We start from the raw sequence: 24,282 nt of genomic DNA, 5'->3' as shown, positions 1-24,282 counted from the left end.
TCTTTTCTGTTGTTTTGATATGCTGACCTCAACCTAACCTTTCAAACAAAATATCCAGAGGTCATCAGGGCAGGGTGCACACTTCACATGCAAATCTGCTGTTCACATACAAATCTTATCAATGCAAAAATTACATACCATCAGCTTTAATAATAAATATAATTTGGTAATACCAATACGTAAATCAACATTTTTCTTTCAATGTAATTGCGGTTCCAATATCGACTTCGAAAATCTGAAAATGGAATCGTCCACAATGTGCGGTATCTTGATCATCAAGCTAGGGAGTTAAATAAGCGTGGGTGTTACTCACGTGATCATTTCCTGCCGCTCTCGCATTTTCTGGATTCTCTTGACTTGGTGTGGACCATGTTTGGTTTAAACCTAAAAATTTTTGGTTAAATTTGGTATTTTAAAACAAAATTTTACCTATAAATTTTACTTTATAAATTATATTATTTGTTGGCGAGTTTCAAATTGTTACTATATTCTGATTTTGAGATATATTCGGAGAAATTAACGAGAATTTCGTTCAAGCTTTGCCAAGGCGTGTTCAACAACCCAAGCCGATGCAAATATGGCCTTATAAAGTCTGCCTGAACATAAGGGTAGACTAGAATATAAAGGCACTTTTGTATCATTATTAGTTGAATTTTTACAAGATATTCTATAAATTATTAGACATTGATTGTAACTATGTTGTTACACAGACGTGTGAAGAAGAAACAGCGGTGAAAAAGGATAATTCACTCTATGAAATGTAAGTTGGAAGGGAACACGGAGAGAAAATCAATCGGTTACTTGACGAATGAGTTTCACACAATGGAACTGCGTTCGATTATTGTTTTTTGCTGTACGTTTGTCTTCAGTCTAGTCTCTCCTGTTCTCTAATATATTTTTGCTTACTTTAATAATTAGCATGACAAGAGCTATTAAATGAAGCTTAAGTATTTGATATAAATGACGTGCTTTTTTCTATATACTGTACAGTATTTTATTAATAGTTGCATAAATCGTGTAGCAAAATTTGTGGTTGGCATGTGCTGGTGGTGGTACACTGTTTATTATGCGCCACGGCTATTTTGAGTTTATTAAATTGTATTTAATTAAAATATACAGCCTAGCCTGGCTTCGAAGCTAGGACAGGCTAATTATTGTTTAGTAGTTATCAGTAAGGCCAATATAAATACACTTTTAAATACCGTATGTATATTAATAAAGGCAAGCCTAGCCTACTACTAGCCTAGGTTCAATTCAAGGCCTCAGGTAGGCGATTTCTATCAAATATTTGGTGACAATTTATATTAATATTATATGTTAGAATCACTGAGATTTCTCTCTCATCCCATTTTGATTTAATTGAATATAATACATTGTTTTTTTGCATTGTTGTCCTATGAATTGCATTTTGTATTCGTACCCCTATTTTTCTAAAACTGGTCGTTTCACAATCGGAACTCGAAGGTCGGGCGTTTTCTTCGTGCCTACATTTTTTTCTTGGCTTTCAGCCACGACGCTATTATACGTCATTGAATAATTTGCATATTATTAAACAACAGCCAATCGAATTACTTAGAACTAATCTTCCTTATCCTGTATATTGAACACCTAAGTTATCGATTTAAAAACGGATTATACCATTACATCGTAGGGTATACAATTATTCTATTTTGGTATGTTGTTTTTTTTTGTACATTTCTTTTGGATGCACCTTCCATTTGGTCGAGTGCCACTGTTGTAAAAGTGTAATCTCCAAATAAATTATTATTATTATTATGCCTTATTTTTATTGATATTTAATGTGTTTTTAAACAGTTTTTCAGTATTTTATTATAATAATTATCCAATTCCCTTCAATAAATGTTTTTTCTATTGTACTATAAATTTGAATAAGTTATTCTACCATTTAAAAATTAACTTATTTTTTAATTTTGAAATATTTTATTTTGTACTTATACAGTTTGAGGAAATCACTATTAAATTAAACAAAAAACAAGTTTGACACAGTTCAGCAATACTGTTAATTAATAAATTGAATTATTAAAATGTCATGCAGTAACTGCAAACTTTATATCAACATTTCATTTCTCCATGCAAACCTTCAAACAATATATAAAATTAAATTAGTAGTGATGTTTTGTGACCCATCACTTAGCATTGTTTTTTATATTTATTTTAATCAATTACTAATTTAATTGTTTCTTTTTTTTCTTTCAGAAAATTTGGACATAAAAAGAATACAAACTAATTGAGAAGTTTCTCATCAACTGTGAAACTTTATATTTTGATAAAGTTTTGAACCCACCTAGTGTCAATAATGGTAATGTTTCACTTGTCCCAAATATATTCACATACATCATATAGGGATTTCCCATTACACCGTGGGGATTTCCCATCCATCCTCAGGAAGTGGTTATTCTGCTATTAATTTCTAACCATGCAAAAGTCAAATAGTTTGATTTTAATCATAAAAGTTTGTGCTTTAAAAATAATAGTTTAATAACAAATGTTTTGGTAAATTACAGATGTTTTCTGCATGTTGGTTGTTGTTGCTTCTCTGAAGGAGTTTGAGAAGAGAAGAGTTTTTTGGTGGGGTTGGGGAGGGGGGGTGGAGGGAGCTGTTGTATAAAAGATTTTAAATTTAATACTAGTGAAGACATAACGTACCATTTATGACCAAGTGTGTCCCATCCCCCAAGCAAAATTTTAGTCACTTCTATTGTTAATTTATTGTAGCACCATAATTTTCCCCTGAGATTATATTCCAGTCATATACAGTATATTTATAATGTGGATGTACTAATTGTGTACAAAAGGTAGAGTTAAAATGTTGTTGCTAAAGATATTGAGAGATATATTCCTTCATTTTGGACAATCTGTGGTATAGTGATTGTAAATACATAATAATACCAGACACTTGTTAATTAGATTCCCTGGTAATTATGTCCTATCAGAATAAAATACAGGTTTTAACTATTTTTCATGGTTAAATTGCTTTTTGGAATAATTGAAAATCTTCTGCACAAGAGCAGAGGATGTGATGTCAGCACAATCTATGGTGATGTCAGCACAAACTATTATGATGTCAACACAATCTATGGTGATGTCAGCACAAACTATGATAATGTCAACACACATATTTTGATGACACTGACATTATAATACACTTGTTTTTATGATGTCATATAAACCTAATCAACTGTGTCAATGGCCACATGTTTAATGAGTAGGATAATGGTCATTTATAAGCCAGTTGAATGGGTATAGGTTAGCTATATTATAATTAGCTTAAATGAAAATAACAATGCATCTCTCTTTGCTGTTGTACTTCAAAAAAATATTTTTTACAGTGAATCAAATCTTTTTTGCTTGCCAGACATTTAGATTACAAATTATTTTGCATTCCCTGTAGCTTAATGCCAAGATAAAGATAGTGGATGGATGACAACATAGCTGATGAGGGATCCACCCAATACTGTAATAGCTACCCATTCCCCCAGTCACAAACAAAATCAAAACCCTGTTCCCCTCTCAAGCCCAATGGGATGATGGATTAACCCTCAACTACATTTGTTTTTTCCTTAATCAGTTCTTGACATTATGAAAAGTATGGCAAAAGATTATTACCCCGTCATCCTCGCTAATTAATAACTTTTTTTACGGATCTCTTTTCCTCAGGGACTTTCTCATCACAGTATATGTTGCACTATCAATAAAGCCTAAAATGACATATATGCAGATGAGTAGGATAAAGTCATTTAAATAATTGTACAAAAAAATAATTTGCATATTTTCACATGCAATCTTTTATTTCCAGTTTACGGAATTCAAGCTAAAAAATCTACTTTTTAAAATTTCTACATCTTGAACTTTATTTAATAGGACGCCACTAAACATTGTGCGAATTGTCAGGATTAATTTCCCTTAACCATTTTTGGTTACTGGTTTCACTTTGCAATAACATTAAGTCTTTTGTGGTTATTAAATTTAATACCACCAACCTATTCCTGAAATAAAAACAAAATCGCAAATTTTATAACAAACCAGCATACGGTAATCTGCTTTTAAAGGGGTAGAGTAGTGCAGACTTAGTAGCAAATGAATTTCTGAAATTTACCAAATGGCATAAATAATATTATAGGTAAAGGTTTTTACCTAAACATTTAAATACAGTATTTTGTATTGAGGGGTGTTAGACATTGTACATCAATTGATTGATCTAATTAAGCCTACTGTTTTATGAACCAGCAGTCTTATAAAATACATTTCATAATAATATCTCTGCCTCGTAAACAAGATACTTATCTCGCCTACATTCAGGATACTGTAATAAGACCATAGACAAATGGCATTAGATACAGTTAAAATTAAAAATCAAAATTAGGTTATTATTGTTACTAGGCAACACGAAAACAAAACTTCCTGTGCTATTAATGTATTCCTTTAACTGGTTGACACTGACATGCTTAGCAATAACATTAACTGGCTACATTGTAATGTGATTTAGTAACGCCATCATAAAGTATATATATATTCACTTGAGTGACCTGACCTTCAGAATTGATTGTCTGTAGATGCAATTTTGTTTCCAGTTTTGTTTAGGATGGATTAGTATGTTAATCCTTGCAGAAACCAGACTATGGAAAATTTTGTTCCCACTAGGATAAAGGCACAAGGACGTGCGCGTAATGCAAGTAATTACCAATCAAAAACAAATCTGATGTTCCGTCCCTTGTGATTGGTCAAATTACTTGATTTGCACCCTAATAGTAACCAATCTTTTAAAATGCAAACTTGTATTGCGTCTTATAACAATAGATTTAAAATTTATGCCTACAGGGTTTTTTTTACGCTGTAAAATTGTGTATGGGAAGTTGGGTTGCAACGATTTATATCTGTTTGCATAGCTCTTCCCAGCAGTAATGTTAAATTGACATCTATAAGATTTAATCAATAAGTATTAGATGATATAATAGACAGTAAACGGGTATATAATATCCTATGATGTTCATAGGATATTGAACATCGATTTTAAAAGCTGTTAACATTAGATTGTTCAAACATAACAACGCTGGAATGGAACTATTTTTCCAAAAATTGAACCAGCAAACATTAGCTAGTATTGAAATTTATAACCAGCAATTTTAACATATCTACTAGCAATTTATTAGTTTATTAGGTTTCTCATAATTAAAACTCTCGCTACAAATTAAGAAAGATACTATTTAAAATAAAAAAATTATTAATGCAAACATATACATCAATCCTTCCATTTATGTCACGCCTCCCATTGTCACCCTTCCAATTGTCATCCCTCTCATTATTGCCACCCCCTCCGATTATTTTCACCCCCATCTTCCTCTAACCTATTTACTTAGATGTCTGTATGTCTGCTAATAGACCATGCATGCTGCTCAACCCTTTACCAGGCTACGGTAGTTGATCTAATTGTCAGCTATTAAAATAATCTCTCTAAACTTTAAAAGTCTTTAAAATATAAACATAATGTCATTACAACATACCACCTGTAATCAACTCCACAGAGACATTGACGCAATTATTGTACTGCATATTATCCAGTATTTAAACACCCTCCAATATACCACCTGTAATCAACTCCACACAGACATTGACGCAAGTATTGTACTGCATATTATCCAGTATTTAAACACCCTCCAATATCAACTATTATCAATTTTATATAGATAAAATAGACTTGTCTAAAGAGTGGTCTTCGGGGGTGTGTAGGCAGGAGAAGAATACAATTTATTTAGTGCGGGGGTGGGGGCAGAGAACAGGTTATCCCATTTTAATGAGGTTTCAATAAATTGTTGAATACTGGATATGTCCCTGGTAGTATATGTATCGCATAAATATAAATTTACAGGCATAGAGAAATTCTAAGCAACTGAAAATTAACTGCCATTAATTTATAAACTGTGAAGATGATGAAATCTGAGAGCGAGATGAAAAAACCCAACCGGGAATCGAACCAGGAACCTTCTGCTTGACACGCCGACAATACATCCTACCATTAGACCACTGGGGCTTTCATAGTAACACGAGACACTACATCCTACCATTTGACCACTCGGGCTTTCATTGTAACACGAGACAATACATCCTACCATTTGACCACTGGGGCTTTCATAGTAACACGAGACAATACATCCTACCATTTGACCACTCGGGCTTTCATAGTATGCTCCAATTAGATTGGATATATTGTTTTGTTATATTATTTATTATATTTTTTTTTTTAAATTCTACCATATCACCAGTGGCACTTTTGGGATAACATGAGAGGCACGACCAGTGTCTGCTTAAATCGGATTTCAAATTCTTGTGTGCACGATCCGATGCAGTCTAAATTAAGGACGGGTACTATCAATAATGTGCCATACCGCACTATCATAATTGTAGTATATTTCAACTTCTGTTTTATTTTTTGGTGACATTATTTCATTTGTATAATGTTATTGTATTTCTATTAATTGTAATTCTAAATTGTAGTGCAGATCATTTCCCTAGTTTGTTGTTGCTATAATTTTTTTAATGTAAAAATATTTACTTTATCTTGTAGGCCGCTTCCACAGCAGTTGATCCTAAGAATCTACTAAATGCTCTTAGTTCCTTGTTAACACCAGCGGGCGAGATGAAAGATGAAGAGCACGTAGACAAAATATTAAGGTGAGACGAGATCAAAATAATTATTCATATTTATATTAAATGCCAAATACCCTCACAATTTAGTGGTTCCACTAAGTATTGCAGTCGTGCAAGGTTCAAAATGAAATTCTAGAATTATAGCAGTATTTTATCTGTAGCTTCATGATTACCATGATTATGATATGATTACCATGATTATGATATGATTACCATGATTATGATATTACAATTATTAACATTTAAATTTACCTTTTTTCTATGTTTTGAAGTTTGTATGAATTATTTTTGTTTTCTTATAGTTTTATGAAAAGTTCTCGGAAACTAGTAAGCAAGTGTATGTATATAAACATCATTAAAGCAACTCAGCCAAAACCAGTTTTATTCAAGTAAGTTTAAATTCAGCAGGAGGGGCAGTGTATTTTGGTATATATTTGCTGTGCCTTGCTGCCCCACACCCTACCCCATTTTCCTTACACTGTTACATTTTTAATTACAGTACATTTTGTAAAGTAAAATGTATTTAATTAATTAAGTATATTTTTTTGCCGTTGTATATAATATAAAATAGTATGAATAAATATAAATTTCAAAAGCAAAACTAAGTTTTTGTGTCATTTATTTGTCCCTGTTTGTATCAACCATATGGCTATTCAAACAATAAAATCACTTGGATATAATAAATCCATTGCTGAAAGTATGATCAAATATTGTAACCAGAATAAAGCAGAAATTAAAATATATCACATGAACAGAGATCACGTCTAGTTTTTTTTTAGAGGGGTGGGGAGGGGTGGGATTATAACACCAGAAGATCTAAAAAGATTATGGCAAGGTTATGATTTTGACTAATCATATCAAATCAAATTTGTAATATAAAGCATCTTTCTTTCAAAGCAATTTGAATCATAAAGCTTAACTTCACAAGTATATGAATATAAGATAGAAGTATAAGGCTGCTATACGAATGCCTCCCGAATCATTACAATTTTTACTAAAGTTCTGTTTTATCTATTATCAGGTTTATGGAGTTGGGCGGATGGGACATGATCAACCACTGGTTACATGATGGTTTAGAAAATGATAATTTAGTCATTGTCATCGAACTTATCAAACTACTCAAGCATCTACCAGTAACAATTGAAATATTAAAAAAGGTATTTTCACACTTTTATGATGTACGATATAGATCTTCATATATTGGTTACATATTTTTATAATCTGAATGTCTATGTTCTGTATTGTATTTTTACTGTATGTATAATTTTGAGACAAAAATGCCAAATGTCTATTTAAGCCAATCATTAAAATATATATATCTTTAATTTTAAAATATAATATAATAATAATAATATATATAATATATTTTTAAATTCCTAATTATTACTTCATTATATTTCCTTCAGAATGACACTGCCAAGACAATCAAACAGCTGAGCAAAAATGACGGAAACGGTAAGTATTTCTAAAATAAAGAACAGTTTTTGTAATCTATTTGACCATTTTTTTGTCAAGGTGGATAACTAAGTAATACATACAAAAAAAATTGTATGAATTATTTTTCAGGGGACAATACATCTTTAATTTTTTTTAACTTAATTATTATTTTTTATACAGAACTTCAACCAATTGCTACTGACCTAGTGGGGACATGGATGAAGGTGATCAAGCATAGCCCTGCTGGTAAGTCAAGTCAATTTACTCTAGAACCCCATAAGAGGACACAATCAGGACCAAGTGTCTCTTTAATGGGGTAGTTATTTGAATGGTGGTTTTATTAACAAGTGTGGTTGTAGGATGTACTTTTTTTAACACCAAGTAACACCAAGGCAATATAACAACAGAACACTTAGTTCGCCTTGCCAAGATAGGAACTCGTAACAGTCCTTTGATCTTATGTCTGGCTGTGACAAATACCAACAGTATACATATTTTCTGGGGCGCGTGGTGTCTGTTAATTAGCGTGGAACTGATTGGGTTGGAGCCACAGATAAGCCCTTTGATCTCCAAAGCTCGGCATCCTGTTAGATTGCCTCGGTAACACCCTCTTATAATTGCAGTTTTGCAATGTTATGGAAGGTGTTTGCTTGTACGAACTATGTTTTGTATGCATTTAAAGTATAAAAAGACTCCAAAACCGATATATATTAATCATATAATTATATACCATTGTATTGTATATATTGTAATTTTTAGATACTAAACAAGTAGTGAAAAAGAAGAAGGTAAAAGTCAAGAAAGAAGACAACGGAGAATCTAGTGAGAAAAGCGATAACGCAGAAGAAAAAGTCAAGAAAGTTGGAAAATTAAAAATAACTCAAATAAAAACTGGTAAACCAGTTGTTAAACTAAAGGATGATAATAGTCCTACAATTTCAAAGACATTTGACCCTCCTAAACCTAAGAAAACAAAGGTGTCGGGCCCAGCACATGCTAAGTTAAGGTCAACGGGCCTCGAAATGGCGCCACCACTTCCGAAAATGCGTATAAAGAAGAAATTAGCAGTGCAACCTACTAATAAAAAGACCACAGTTGCCAAACGAGAAGGGTAAGAATATTAATTACTTGCTTTATAAAAAAAATTGTTATCCATGTGAATTTGGTTATCTTTATAAATATTCTTTCTTTGACAACTACTTGTACTATACATGTATTAAGTACAGGTTACACTTTCCTACATATAATCTCCATTCTTCTCTGTAGTCTCAACCCTTGGTCCAAACCTTAAATTTTTCAGACAAACATTAGATAAAGTTGTTCAACCGGCGGAGAAAAAGCCGAAACAAGACACAGACAACAATGGTAATGACAAACCCAAGTTGTCGCCCAAAGTTAACAAAGGTAAGGTTTCAAATATGAACTATTTTTATTGTTTGTATTAGTAAATTTATAATTTCTTTAATTGTGACTATATTATGTTTTGTATGCTGCTTTTCTACAATATCTGTACAGAAAGATTATTATATATAATATATATAATAATGCTGATGATAATAGGAGTTATTCTCTTTCCAATTCAATAGTTCATGTTTTACATGAAAGTGCCGGGTTTATGGATGCACTTCTAGCGCCACCAACGGCACCAATACGAAGAAAACCTAAGAAACCACCTGTTAAACCAGCGTCACCAAAAGGTGGACCAAAGGTAACGGTTACATTTTTTTTTTTTTCATACTCCTTCAACATCGAGAAACTCTCCAATTATCATGCTTATAACCTAAGTCTCATTTGAGGCTAGGAGAGTGACGTAGAAACAGTTGCAGCCCTGGCACTAGGTGAGGATCGAATCCTGGACCTTGGTATTGGAAGACAAGCATGTTAAGCGCCAAGCTACACCTTCAATAGGTGTTTTTTTTTCGAAATGTATACAGTATATATAATTTGAATTTTGATTGATGTTTTAACAATGTTATATTTTATTTGTTTAAATTGTTTTCAGAATGCATTTGATGTGTCCAATCCAACGGCAGAGCCACAGGTACAGATTTTATTATTTCTAATATTTTACTAAAATTGTTTTTATGCTGTTTCTGATTGATCAAATAATAATTTAAGTGATAATGTTTTTTTTTGTCTTGTCTCAGAAATAATACAATTTTATTTTGTTATTTATTAGAATGGGAAAGATGGCAAGACAGATGCTCCTAAAAGTAAGTATGATAAACCATATATAATAATAAGTATATAATATAATCAAATTTGGAATGTTTCAATTCTTCGCTCTTGCGTATTTGCACCTTTTTATCATTTACACAATATACTAAAGATTATTTATTTATTTTATTTATAGTTCGATTCTACTCCGCTGGAACAACAGAGGATGACGAGGAAACAAAGGATGGAGAAGATAATAAATCTGGTACCAAAAAGAAGAAGAAATCTGTTAGATGGAAACCAGATGATGATCTAGTGGATGTTCTTTACTTTGAGCTGGACGAGAGTGAAAGAGGTAAACAACATACACATTTTAAATTTTACCAAATATTTTTGGGAGTTTTTTTTAATTTATTTTTGTTAATTCATATGAATGCATATTTTATGATTTATAATCTCTTTCTAGTGAATGTAAATAAAGTTTCAAATTTTGCCGATGCCAAGCGTTTAGAAAGAGAAAGTGAGAAGGAAGCCATGATGGCCGTGAAGAAGGTACAACCCAGTGATGAGAAGATATCAAAGGGCACGATAGAATTCATCATGGTATGTCTAACATTTATATTGTAAAAAAATTTTGAAACGAATGCTCTTTAATTTTGCAACAATTGGACAAAAAATAATATATAAAAAACAATTTTTTTTTTTTTACAGTGGAAACGTCCCATCAAGTTGCACATTCCAAATGCACCGCCAGAGGTTGTATGCTCAAGCCACGAGAAAGAGACTCAACGGCAGCGAGAGATGGCTGTCCTTCAGGTGCTGTTCTTTGATAAGGCCAGTCTTCCGGAAACGCCAATGGAACCAGATCCAGAAATCTTGGAACCATCAGAAGTAAAGAGGATTCCTTTGGAAGATGTAAGTTGTCTGGTTAGCACTTCCTTGGTATTGCTAATTAATAATAAATGTTTTTTAATTTGATTTGAAATTCAAATTTTTGCTGTTTTGATAAAAGTTTTTACAAAAAATTGTTTTCTCTTTTTGTTTCTACTAAAAGTTATAAATCTAATATTTATCAATTATTTTTATTAATAAAATTATTGTATTGCATATTTCAGGAAAGCAGCAGTGCAGAGGAAGGATTTGACCCCAATATGCAATTTGACCCAAATCAAGATTATGACCCGAATGCAGAGTACAACATGACGGGACAGTACGACCCTAATGCACAGTATGCACAATATGAACCTGGCCAAATGGAAGATCCCAATGCACCGTCCGCTTATGACAACGTACATCATGTGCTGTCTACACTTATGGTATGTTCATTTATTATATATATAATTATATACAAATTTATTATTTTATTTTATCTTATTCAATCAAGACTAACAGCGATAATTACCGCCACTAACAGGTTTAAAACATAATAAGATGATTTCCTCATCTTTATCGTTTCAAATTAATTACTTAAATTTCAGTATATCACTGGGCGGTTTAGAATTAATGTTCTTTGCCTGATGTGTTTATATATATGTATAAAAATAGATCAGCATGCCATAAACAATTTCAATTCAAAATGTATATTAATCAAACAGGTTATGCAGGCAGGTCTATTAATGGTATTTTTGTATTGTCTCATTATATATTACTACTTTTGTTTATTGTATTGCTTTTACAATTGTTAGAAATGTAGTATTTGAGCGGGAGAAGGCCAGCCTGTTACAACTCCTTACCATTATTTGAATATATTTGAGACCCAATCAAATATTTTCCCCATGAATAGGGGTTGGCCATTGTGATAATATATCACATATTGACCTTGCTCATTTCATGTGAAAAATACCCTTTTATGAGTTTCCCAAAGAAGGGATTCCTGTATTCATATAACATTAATTATTCACCTGTGTTTGTCACCTGTATACAAACATGCAAAAATATCATATTCAAATTAATGTTTGCAGGGCCAAGGCCATGACCAGGAGGAAGGGCTCACATCAAAACTAAAAGAAATTGTGGAAAGCTTAAAAGGACAAGGTAAGGCAAATTGAGATAATATTTAATATTAATTCAACTATATACAGCAAATATATTATGTGATATTCTTCATGTAATATGATTTGTGATTATAAAGTAATTCTAATAACAAAAAATTATACAACACCTAAATAAATTCCTGTCATTTGATTGGACGAATGTGGGTCATTGCCATGCAATTGTACAATCTATTGAACGGTCGTTTAATATTACTTTTTTTAAAATGTGTAAAAATGTTATACATTAAACATTATTTCCAATTCCTTTATATACAAATTAGTTTTGACATTAATGTAATTTATGCTGTATTTTTTTAGGTAGTGGTCCCCGACCCAGAATGCCGTTTAATCCAAATGACCCTATGGCATTTATGAGACCCCCTATACGAGGAAGGGGAGGTATAATTGGTAGTAAGTATTTATTTTTTTTTTTTTTGCAAAAATAAAATTACTGTATAAATTTAAGTGATGCATGTAAAATGCTATTAGTTTCTAAATATACAGTAGTAGAGAGACGCCCAAGCAAAGGTACCCACCCCACAACGGTGGTAGTTTAATACCTTACTCTGTACAATTCCGGCATTTTGATACCAATCACATTAATGTGTATAACAAGAAATACACTGTCTCTCATAAAATATATGGTTTTTTTAGATGATTTTTTTTTTGGTTATGAATATACAATTCTTATAAAAGGTTCTTTAAATTTTTAATCTTTCAGGTATCCCACCAGGAAATTTTAGAGGACCACGTCCTCCTTTCCCCTTTCCACCAAATATGGGCCGAGGAGAGCATCGAGGTCCACCACCACCACCGCCACCGAGAGGTGCAATGCGAGGCATGCGTGGTGGTCGTGGGATGCGTGGTGGTCGAGGGGCACGTGGACGAGGGCGCTCAGAACCCTGTTGGCATTTTATGAATCGTGGAGGTTGTCGGATGGCCAATAATTGTCATTTTCTGCATCCTGGTATTAATGGTCCACCTATATGAACATGTCTCCTACTGTTACAGTCGCCACCCACCGAAGATGAAAAGCCGTGCTTGCAACCGAAAGATATGGAAGGCCAAACAATTTCAAAAGCTTGTATAATGATTATGATTGATTCAAAATCAGTACAGTAATCATGAGCTGTAAATTGCTTGTTTTCTTCTTAAGGAGAAAATGTAAAAAGAATTGTGAAAAGAAAAACTATGACTTGCCAATTATATCTAAATATGCAAATATTTAATTTACATGTACATTGTGATTGGAGGCTAACAACTAGTCAAAGCATTTTATTGGTTGGTTGTAGTTGAATGCAGATTTAAATATTGTGTTTGTTTACTCCATCTCAATCACTTCTAATCATGATATTGGACATGTTGAAAGCCAATTGAAATTGGAAGTATTTTTCTTTTGGACAAAAGCAGGTATTGTAACAACAACTCCATTTCCCACCAAGTTGATATCCACCCACCACACATGTAAAACAACAAAAAAAAAAACGTTTATTACAATAGATGATGAGAAAGAACAAAGACATAATAAGAATAACAAAATCAATGAATAATTGATTTATTAAATAAATCAATATTTGATTGATTGAATAATCATTAATTGATTGAATAAATAATACCATAATTGATTAAATAAATCAATCTATAATTGATTGAATTAATAAATTCATAAATGATATATAATTAATAAATAAATAATCAATCGATTGATATAAATCAATAATGAATCAATCGTTGGAAATAAATCAATCAATAATTAATCAATCGTTTGAAATCAATCAATAATTGATCGATCGTTTTATATAAATCAGTCAATAATTAATCAGTCGATTGAAATAAATCAATCAATAATTAGTCATTGACTTAAATCAATCAATCGATTGAATAATAATCAATAGTAGATTGAATGATAACATGAGTTTCCACAAAGTAATCAAATTATTAACGGAAATCAAAATCATATCAAATTAAAAATAAACCGAACAATGAGTATTAATACCATTTGATCTCTACAAATATTTTAATAATATATTGACTGAAATTATTGAATTGAATTTTACAAATATAATTTTAGATATTTTGTGGTTTTTGTTGCCCAATTCGTAAATGTTTTGAAGTGGATGTATGACGTAATTATTTCATTAAGAAAATGTGGATTTTTAAAAAAATTTCAGGTTTACGTTTAACGTCAGTAGATGTATAAAATCACAAATAGTTTACTTTGTAATTTATTATCTCATGAGATATGTAAAATTATGTATCTATAATTTTTTCAACAAATGAAATAAGATTATTTTTATAATATTTTTTGTTTGTGTTTTCTTCGCTATTTCACGAAAGTGGACGCAAGAAACTTGACTAAAGCGTAAAAGAAAGAGAATGGTGTAAAGGGTAACGTGCATCATTTTGTTAAAAAATAATTATTCATTGGTGGCTGAAAGGAAAGAACAGCAGACACGTAAAGACATTCTAAATCGTTTGTGCCCTTTTGTCCGTCAAATTTTGATGACCGATCGAGTGAATATGCTACGCAACGCAAGGTATTCATCTAGAAAAACGAAATTTAAAAACAAAATACTTCTATTGTAATTTAAATTCTCCATAATGTTAGGGTTTAATATTTTGACATTTTATTGTCATCGTCATGGAATATTGAATGAACAAAATACAAACAGCGATACTAATGTATTTTGGCTGAAGAGGTTAGATATAAGTCGTGGTCCACCTAGTTTTATAGGCCCTTTTTATTATTGTACCCTATGGTATCGTTAAATAAGATTATTATTTAATTTACTCATAGAGTCATCACTTTTTTATTATAGTAATTTTTTAATACCAATTGCCTTTGGTAATACCAAGAAGTTATTTTAAATAACTCTTTGGTGATTAATAATATAGTATTCCACAGTACCAATACTGACGAAGCCTAGGGAGGTAATATCCGATGTGTCTCTTGGTTCATGTGGTCACTGTATTTTATTGCAAAATTAATAATGTTGTTTATTGCGCAATTAACTGTTACTTTATGTACCTTAAGTTTCTCTATGATTGTAAAAATGTAAAATTAAAATGTGAAAATGTAATGAAAGCGAACAATACAGAGGGCCATGTGAAATAATGTGGCAAAATGAAATTGTTGTTTTCCGTGTTTTCTTTTTATTGTCATTTTTCGTCATATAAAAAAAAAACTTGTTAATACGTTATAACGTTTGTATTTTGTTGTTGCTGTATATGCTCTTAAACAATACCATTACCAATGAACAGTGAATGATGTAGGCATAATTATCGACTGGTATGGTTAATTTTAAAAAGAATAAAAAATCGAACTAGATATGAGAGATATGCAGCCGTTAATAGTTATTAAAATGTCAGGGAAATTACAGAAACTATAAATTGTATAAAAACATTCCATATATAATGTATAGCAACTTAGGTTTGCCTGAGTACGGTACTGTATATTTTTTTATGCAATTTTAATTTATGTAAAAAAAGAGAGTCTAGAATTTTTACACGATTATATAAAAGGAGCAGTTCGAAACTTGGCGGACACATTTTTGTTTTATTTCGATTCGGATTGTGGCAAATGACAGATGTGGCGCCATCTGTGTTTTGAACGCTCTTTTAAATATTTTGTTGGCCGTCTGAATTATTCAAAATGGCAGCCTCTATGAGGACGGTGTGTCGAAGATTTATTTTGCAAAACATTTCAAAAAGCTCGAAATGCAGAGTTTTGCTGGCCTATAAACCTACTACTAAGGTAATAAATGTGATTTTGAATAGGCCTAGGCCTATTTCTATTTGCTTTAGTCTTTATAACAGCCAAATAAACCATATGATGTCGGCTATAAGTCTAAAGACGAGCCGAGGAAGGCCACACATGTGAATATGTGCGTGTGCGCTGCGAGCATAACAACCAGGGGAAAGGAATGTCAGACGAGTGGGCCTAACTACATACAGTATACAGTACTGTATTCGGTCATACTAAAATTCGACCGGTAACGCCCGGTAGGGTTATAATTATGATATAAAACGTTCACAAGATCACACAATGGGGTGCTATCATCATGTTTAAATTTAATTATCATTATGTAAAAATATGAAATAAAAATTGATATGATACTGACCTGATCATGGAGGTATAACATTTTTTATTTTTATACCTCCATGGACCTGATAGATAGTGATGATACTAATACTATAGGCTAGTAGTAGTACTAGGCCAAGATGTGTTATTGATTTGATAACCCATGAACATGATCAACTTTGTTGGTTAGTGCCTTGAGCACTTCTAGTGGATATGTGCGCTTTATAAATAATATTATTATTAATATTTATTATTATTAATTAATGTTAATTAGATCTAACTTTTAAATATTTTTGCTGTGCAAAAAATTGCAAAACTGTTATATAATATAATATTAGGCCTAGGCTAGGCTATATAGGCCTATTTTCCTACTAGGCCCTAAAATAGGCCTAGGCTACAATTCAATTAAATAAATACAAACTATAGGGCACAACCAAGCTTGTTGTTGATACCCTATGATGGAAAACCATATTTCAATCTTTATCTTATAAAAAAAAACTTACTGGATGGTCGTACCGAGCGTAGAATAATATATGACCGTCCTATAGTTTCTCGTGTTTATATTTAAAAGTAATTAAAAAACCTGATATATATTAAATGAAGAAATCATTTTATGCTGCTAATAAATTTGTCTTTTTCCTCATTTACAATTACAGATACTCCAAAAAGAAGTAACCAGTGGTATTTACACTATTAGGTCTATCAATACATCTACAACATTTCATAATGAAGAGCATTTAGAAGATGATGATGAAGTAACTGAAGAAAAAGTAGAAGCTAAACCAGTTGATTTAGAGACTGCCATCGAGTACATAGGAAGCGAGGAATACTTAGAAAAGTATGGCAACAAGCCAGTATTTTCAAATTATAGACGTAATTTTAAGGGTGGAGTTCCACCAAATGTAAGTACAGTTTATGCACATGTCAATTGTATGACCTACTATACGACTCCCGTGAGCGGGACCATGTTGTTATATATGGAGGGTGTTAAAGTGACGGACATTAACACACTACTGTTCTGATGTACCATCTAGGTTTTTTTTAACGCTCACTTGCATCGATAATTATTTGTAAATGATGCATCCAATTGACAAGTGCATTATTCTTTATCTTATTTAATACAATTATTAATTACATTTTGGTTCTCACCACACAAATGGTATGTTATATTATATATTTGACTAAACTAACTGTTTCTTTTCTTTTTTTTACAGAAAACAAGAAAAATGTGCATAGTAAGTTTATGATTTTTTGTACCATTAAAGCAGTCTCTGTGATCCCTCCACTTTAGCCCTCCATATCAATCCTGGCAAAATGTTTTTAATCTGCCACTGTATCCATCACTAGGGTATAACTATAGAAAAAGAATCTTTGTGTTAAAAGTAAATTTCTTTTATGTTTTAAAACTTTTACAATTTCATATGCACACTCTGAATCCGGAAGTACATAACATTAAAACCAATCGTTGCACTGATTATGTTTTTAATGACATAGTATACAACTGACTCCAAATAATGAGTTTTTGAAAACACAAGTCCAGTTAACCATACCTATTGCAGACTGCACTAAAATACTGTATGTAAATAGCATTTTTTATTTCAATTAATTTAGAGAGGAAAGGGGGACACATACAGAGTAGCTGGCAACCCATGCCCACTATGCAGAGATGATCGGCTCTTGTTGCATCACAAAGTAAGGAATTAAGTTTATTTATGTAAGCCTTACATTCCAATGTTATTTAGACTGTAGTACCCCTCTTAGGACACTCCCATTTCTTCCTATTAATGTATTGTACCCTGAAATCATGAAAAAATAATGATTTATAAAATCAGACTTTGAATAGGCATTTTACAGTGTACAGATAAAATTATTCAATTCCGTAGAAGAGAAAAAATGAACACATGTTTTTGTTTTTTTGATCAAATTAAAAAAAATATTTTTTCAAAATATTTTTTCAGGGGGACAATACATCTTTAAGGGGACAATACATCTTTAAGGGGACATTTTCTAGTGAGACAAATAAAAGCCTACTTATAGGCCTATGTTATACAGTAATACTGTTTAAAAACTCATTACAAAGGCAGATTGCAAAAACGCGATAAAATAAATAATATGAATAATTATTTGATTTTTTTTTACTTAGAATGTGAAATTGCTTGAACAATTTGTATGTCCACACTCACTAGAAATATATAGTTGGTATAGAACCAGTATTTGCCAAATGAGGTACAAACAGTTAGTGAAAGCAGTTGAAGAAGCTAGAGCTATCGGTAAGTATATGATAGTTGTACCGAAAATACCACCTGGTATCCATTAGGTGCAGGTAATCGAATGTACCATGATGGTTGGAGAGAAGTTGATAGAAGTGTGGTTGTGGTAGCTTGTTGATTTTTGGACTATATAACCAGCTTTAAAACAGTCTGATCTATTTGGTAATTGTATTTGGTAACTGTACCATGATGGTTGTGGTGGTGGTGTACAGTAGTAGTTGTGGGGTATGGTTGAATGTTGGTATAAACATGTAAAGATACATTTGGTACCCTATAAGTAAATGTGTTGGTAGTTGTGGTTTTGGTAGTTATGGTAATCATCCAATTATATATACAGTAATATATATCTTGTATTTTGCAGGGCTGATGCCAAATCCAATACCAATCTTTGTGAAATATGATTACAAAGACTATTACACAGATCATCCTGGAGTAAGGAAAGAAACGACGACATCTTGACAGATCAACTGGTCATGAGGAGTGAGTTTTGGTCCTACTATGCATTTCATTTTGAGTGTTAACACTTATGGTACTGTCTGAACATGGCAGTAACTTATTGTACACAATTACACATTTTACTGTCTGAACATGGCAGTAACTTATTGTACACAATTACACATTTTACTGTCTGAACATGGCAGTAGCTTATTGTACACAATTACAAATTTTACTGTCTGAACATGACAGTAGCTTATTGTAAACAGTTACACTTTTTACTGTCTGAACATGGCAGTAGCTTATTGTAAACAATTGCACATTTTACTGTCTGAACATGGCAGTAGCTTATTGTACACAAAAACATATTTCACTGCCTGAACGTGGCAGTGCATTAGCGTAAATGCCAGCTTTCAACCTACATATTTATGGAGGCTTTTTGGTAGCTTACCATACACAATTACACATTTTACTGTGTGAACATTGTAGTGTATTAACAACAGATCAGGTCAGTTATATGTCCTTGCATGTGTTGCCTGGACCAATAACAACTGCAGAATTTTATTAAACAGTTGTGTACAAACAAAAACTGTTTTTTGTTTACTAGTACTGTACTACTGTTCTGGATTTATTTGAATTCCAGGACATTTCTATAAAAGCCCCCTCAATGTATTATAAAATTGTGTTTTAGTTTGTGGTGCTAGCAGTGTCACCTCACAGGGATTTGAAAGACTTTCATCGAGAAAAAGATCCAAATGTAACTAGACTTGCTATATTTTATATTCACATCAGAGCGAGAGCGAAAACGGTATTCCAAGTAACATAGAGCCTATACACGGTTCTATTAATCGGTGTGAATCGGCCCTTCATACCTAGCAGCGTTCAGTTATAACGCTAAGCATAAAATTGCATATGTATATATATCTATAATAGTAAGCATGTCCAAGTTGAAAATAAACGTATTAAACTATGTAATGTTTTTTATTCTTTTACTGCTTTTGCAAACACATACTATGAATCAATCGAGCGTAACGGAGTCGCGAAATTGACGTCCGTCCCTCCCCCATTTTCGGAATATATATTTTTGCCCATATAACAATTAAAATTGCATTTAAATGGAAAGAAGAACGATGACCTTAGACTTACTGAATAGCGTCGTTGATTTTTCTCAAGGACGCTGATGTCTATTTAACTATGCCGTCATTGATAACGACGAAGGTTTTGCTTTACGACGTTGATTTGACGTAAGAACGACGTCGTTGATTTAACGCAAAAACGACGTTGTTGATTTAACGCCGTTCATTTAACGCAAGTACGACGTCTTTGATTTAACGCAAAAACGACGTCGTTCATATAGGCCTACAGCAAAACCGACGTCGTTCATATAAAAAACGACGTCGTTGACTTAACTAAAAAACGATGTCATTGATTTAATGCAAGAACGACGTTGTTGATTGAACGCAGGAACGACGTCGGTCGTTGATTTAACGCAAGAACGACGTCGTTGATTTAACGCAAGAACGACGTCGTTGATTTAACTCAAGAAAGACGAACCCAAGAACGACGTCGTTGATTTAACACAAGAATGATGACTTTTTTGAGATACGGTAGTCATACCTAAAAAATTAATTGAAGGGTGACGTTTTTAATTTGACGTTGCAACAAGGGTAACATTTTTAATAACGTTCTTGATTTAACAAGGGAAGATTATAAAATGATACCATACCTGATTTAACATAAGTGTGACGTTAATGTTTTTGAGGTGATGACGTTCTTGATTTAGATATTCATATTATATTTGTAAGATATTGTTTTTCATTGATGCTATTTAAAAGTATGCCCTCATAAATATAGCTTAAAATAGTTTATTGCGTGTCCACCCTTCCTTTTACTGTGAAAGGTAACCGTGACAACTAGATTTACATCAAGTTATTTGTTTTCATTTTACCTGTAGTTCGTGTACTCCAAATGATTTATATAAAAACGCTGTCAAAATAACAACAGCAACAGTTTGTAAGGTAATCATTCATGTTGAATGCGAAAGGAAGATCCCAGTTGAGATGATACTCGTCTAGTTTTGTGTCAGCTTCCAAAGGTCTTGACTTGTTTTTGTTGCTCCGTTTATTTCTTTTGTCACATCGATATCAATATATCACGATTAACTGTCTTACCGAGTCGTTCTATTTCCCGTTTCCGAAATTTTATTTATATTTTGTTTTGCCGAGTTTGTTTCCTTTCCGCTGGCCTTTGTTTGATGCTATTTATTGAAGGTACACGGTATTATTTTAGTAAAATTGTACATTGCGTGCGGTAGCGAATTAAATCATTGTGTGTAAATGTTAAATGTTGTTACCCGTCCATTTTACGTTTGAAGGCGTTTGATTTTTAAAAGAGTGATTACAGTACTTCCTGTTGACATGGATGAAAAAAAGGGCCAATTTATGTAATTTATTTACTGTAGTTATGTAGACGTAAAGTTGTTGTAGATATAATATATATAATAGAACTAGGCCAACCAAATTAAAGTATCAATGGGATCATTAGGGATCGCCGCTTAACGATACAATTGCCCATTGTAACCACTGATGAGGATTTCACTTTTTCTTGATTGCAACCACCGATAGCCTGGTTGCAACAACACAACCATCATCATTTACCTGTCACACCATGAATAGTGCTGTCTATTCCACCACATCACAACTCACCAAACGTCCCCAGTACCAACATGTCTCTGGTACCGTCCATTAATCACCAGTAGCTACCATTATTTCATTACCACAACCGCATGGCAACACAGCAGTTCAAGTTTTGCATGTCCAAAGTACAAGACAAAGTATTAACAGTAGTAAAACAAAAACGAATTCTTCATCTTAGTAGTTTTTAGTTTATTCCATTGTCACACAACGACCGGGTTTGTTTGGTCAACACAGAAATGTACAGAAAAATAAAACAAAGTTAAATATTACATAAACAATATACAAGTATACATAATCATCTAAAATCTAATATATTTATTGCTTAATATTTTACAATTATAATCTAAATGCTTATTATATCGACGCCTTTTACAAAGATTTTATAGATTTACGTAGATAGAAAAAAATGTTTTTAATGAATTGTAATTACAAATAAATAAACTGCAGTCAACTTAATGTCTATCTAAGTTGTAAATGTCGACATTTTGTACAATAGTTTTATAACAATCCACTTTCGGATTCATTATGTTCCGATTGGTTCACCTTCCTTGGCTCCAAGCTCCTCCATTTCCTACTTTTATATGATAATATTGTTTTCCTAATGCATTTAAACCCCTATTGAAATTATGTTTTTTAGAAGCACTCTAGGCCTAAAACAAATGATATGATATCTGTTTATTTACGCTAAAGTCCTAGTTGGAAGAATACAACAGGTTTGTCAGTACGAAACTGTTGGTGGAGTTTTTTTTTCGAGCAAAAATAATTTCATCCAATTTTTCATATTTTGATTTACACAAGAAACAAATATAGCCTATATTGTTGATATGAAGTTTGCGGCAGGCCCACGTGTATCTAGTTTTGAAAAAAATTGTTGACTCTCAAAATATATTTATATATAAATGTGAAATAGCGTCCTCTATGGTTTTACGAACTATTTAGACTTTACATACAGACGTTTTATGGGGTTATCGTACACTTTTGAAGAAACAATCTTTGGTACCATTGGTAAAATACTGTAAATTTCCCTGTGCGTTTTCTTTGGTAAATACTGTTGTAATTCAGGTGTAATTAAAAGAGACATGTTGTGACGTTTTGATAAATAAATAAGGAAACAGTATTCAACCTTTTACACAATTTACACGATTGACGAATAAATACATTTATGTTTTTATTTATTTGATTAGTAAATACTACAATTTATAAAAACATGAACATGATGTCTGTGTACTATGTTCAAAACAAATATCACAATGTCTATATATATAAATTTTATAAAAAGAAATAGTAAACCACCCAGCGGTATTACTGAGAGTATCTCACAATAAATAAAATGTTTTACAGTTACAAGTTGGTTTACACTGAACCCAATTTTGTTGCTTGATTGTTTTGGTCTTCTTTATAATTATTGTGATTGTTTCTTTTCGTTAAGATCCTTCATTAGAAGTTCTATAACCGTCAGAATCATTCCCAGCCTCAGAGACGATATGTTAAAGTTTTTGTCGATAAAATCTGTTTTAAGGAAAGTTTAGTTGAATAGATTCGTGAAACCCGTAGAAATATGGTCATCTAATGTACTTTGTAATTCAGTAAGCGGTGGAATACTAGATGTGCGGTCGCTAGCCCCAGACGAAGGTGGGCCATCCATGTCGATGTATGACGTACTGCCGTGACTATCATTATCGTCGTCATCATCGTGTTCTAAGCCCATCTGTTCCTCTTCGTCATCAAGATGTGAACCGTTGTCAATGTGGTCTGGTGAGTCGGCCTCCTCTGTATCTGTTGTGCCGTTCTTTTCGTTATCGTCTGCTGCATTGCTGGAATCATTCCCGCCTTTTCCATCGTCTTTTTTCAACATTGTGCGTCTATATTTAGCTCGTGCATTTTGGAACCACACCTGAAAATAAAAAGTGTATTTTGTTAGATAAATTGCTGTTGAATTATTGTTTAGGCTGCACTATTGTTTATCGTTTCCTTTAAGACAATTCATTCTTCTCCTCATAGAATGAAGATGAGTAATTTTTTCTGTACTAAACGTAATTTATGTTGCGTACCTGTAAAACTCTTTTCGTTAATCCAGTCTTCTGCGCAAGTTGTTTTAAATCTTTTGCATCCGGGTTGTGATTCAATGAGAAGTATGATTTCATTGTTCGGAGTTGATGGTGTTTGAATGATGTGCGCATGCGCTTCGTTCGTGACTGCTGGCCATAACCGTCTCTATCCATTCCGTTTTCCAAATCAAAGCCTGTAAGATATAGAAGATTGAAACTATTAGAACATTTTATAATCTTTTTTGCTTGATGAGTTTCACAAATGATAAACCCAATATTGTGCAAAGCTTCGAAATATTTAATTAGGTTCTGTTTCTAGTTGGGCAGCACTTCTGAAGTTTTCTTCTCTTATTCACTGACATCATTTTTTCATCATTAATATTTTAAAAATTGTCGATAGTGTTTATTTTGATATTGCTGAGCTGTACAAGATTTAGAGGATATGTTTTGTGAGACTTG

At 32.3% G+C, this 24,282-nt stretch overlaps 3 protein-coding genes across 3 annotated transcripts in view; 2 read left to right on the top strand and 1 right to left on the bottom strand.

Moving 5' to 3' along the window:
• The first annotated feature begins 356 nt into the window (after positions 1 to 356).
• LOC140047096 (serine/threonine-protein phosphatase 1 regulatory subunit 10-like) lies at positions 357 to 15,417 on the top strand. Its single transcript, XM_072091912.1, has 19 exons — positions 357 to 760; positions 2,218 to 2,320; positions 6,584 to 6,690; positions 6,969 to 7,055; positions 7,688 to 7,823; positions 8,073 to 8,121; positions 8,284 to 8,349; positions 8,863 to 9,214; positions 9,404 to 9,507; positions 9,690 to 9,811; positions 10,106 to 10,144; positions 10,283 to 10,316; positions 10,457 to 10,615; positions 10,727 to 10,863; positions 10,972 to 11,175; positions 11,376 to 11,576; positions 12,222 to 12,294; positions 12,612 to 12,704; positions 13,015 to 15,417. The coding sequence occupies exons 2-19, from the start codon at positions 2,318 to 2,320 to the stop codon at positions 13,281 to 13,283; spliced, it is 2,235 nt and encodes a 744-aa protein (XP_071948013.1). The 5' UTR covers positions 357 to 760; positions 2,218 to 2,317; the 3' UTR covers positions 13,284 to 15,417.
• Positions 15,418 to 15,909: 492 nt separating this feature from the next.
• On the top strand, positions 15,910 to 20,057 carry LOC140046211 (small ribosomal subunit protein mS40-like). Its single transcript, XM_072090777.1, has 7 exons — positions 15,910 to 16,047; positions 17,031 to 17,276; positions 17,589 to 17,609; positions 17,986 to 18,066; positions 18,518 to 18,644; positions 19,006 to 19,124; positions 19,771 to 20,057. Exons 1-6 carry the CDS (start codon positions 15,946 to 15,948, stop codon positions 19,101 to 19,103), a joined length of 675 nt encoding a protein of 224 aa, XP_071946878.1. The 5' UTR covers positions 15,910 to 15,945; the 3' UTR covers positions 19,104 to 19,124; positions 19,771 to 20,057.
• A 1,897-nt stretch (positions 20,058 to 21,954) lies between these two features.
• The window catches only part of LOC140047095 (LIM/homeobox protein Lhx9-like), a 32,343-nt gene continuing 30,015 nt past the window's right edge, over positions 21,955 to 24,282 (bottom strand). Inside the window, exons 4-5 of the mRNA XM_072091911.1 lie at positions 23,827 to 24,017; positions 21,955 to 23,669 (exon numbers count right to left, since the gene is read on the bottom strand). Coding sequence (XP_071948012.1) covers positions 23,301 to 23,669; positions 23,827 to 24,017 — 560 coding nt within the window. The 3' untranslated portion in view covers positions 21,955 to 23,300. The remainder of the gene's footprint in view (positions 23,670 to 23,826; positions 24,018 to 24,282) is intronic.

The sequence above is a fragment of the Antedon mediterranea genome, chromosome 4 (assembly GCF_964355755.1).
Source record: "Antedon mediterranea chromosome 4, ecAntMedi1.1, whole genome shotgun sequence".
NCBI classification, from domain to species: Eukaryota; Metazoa; Echinodermata; class Crinoidea; order Comatulida; family Antedonidae; genus Antedon; species Antedon mediterranea.
The sequence above is the reverse complement of the archived record's forward strand: the minus strand, read 5'-3'. Positions and strand labels throughout refer to the sequence as shown.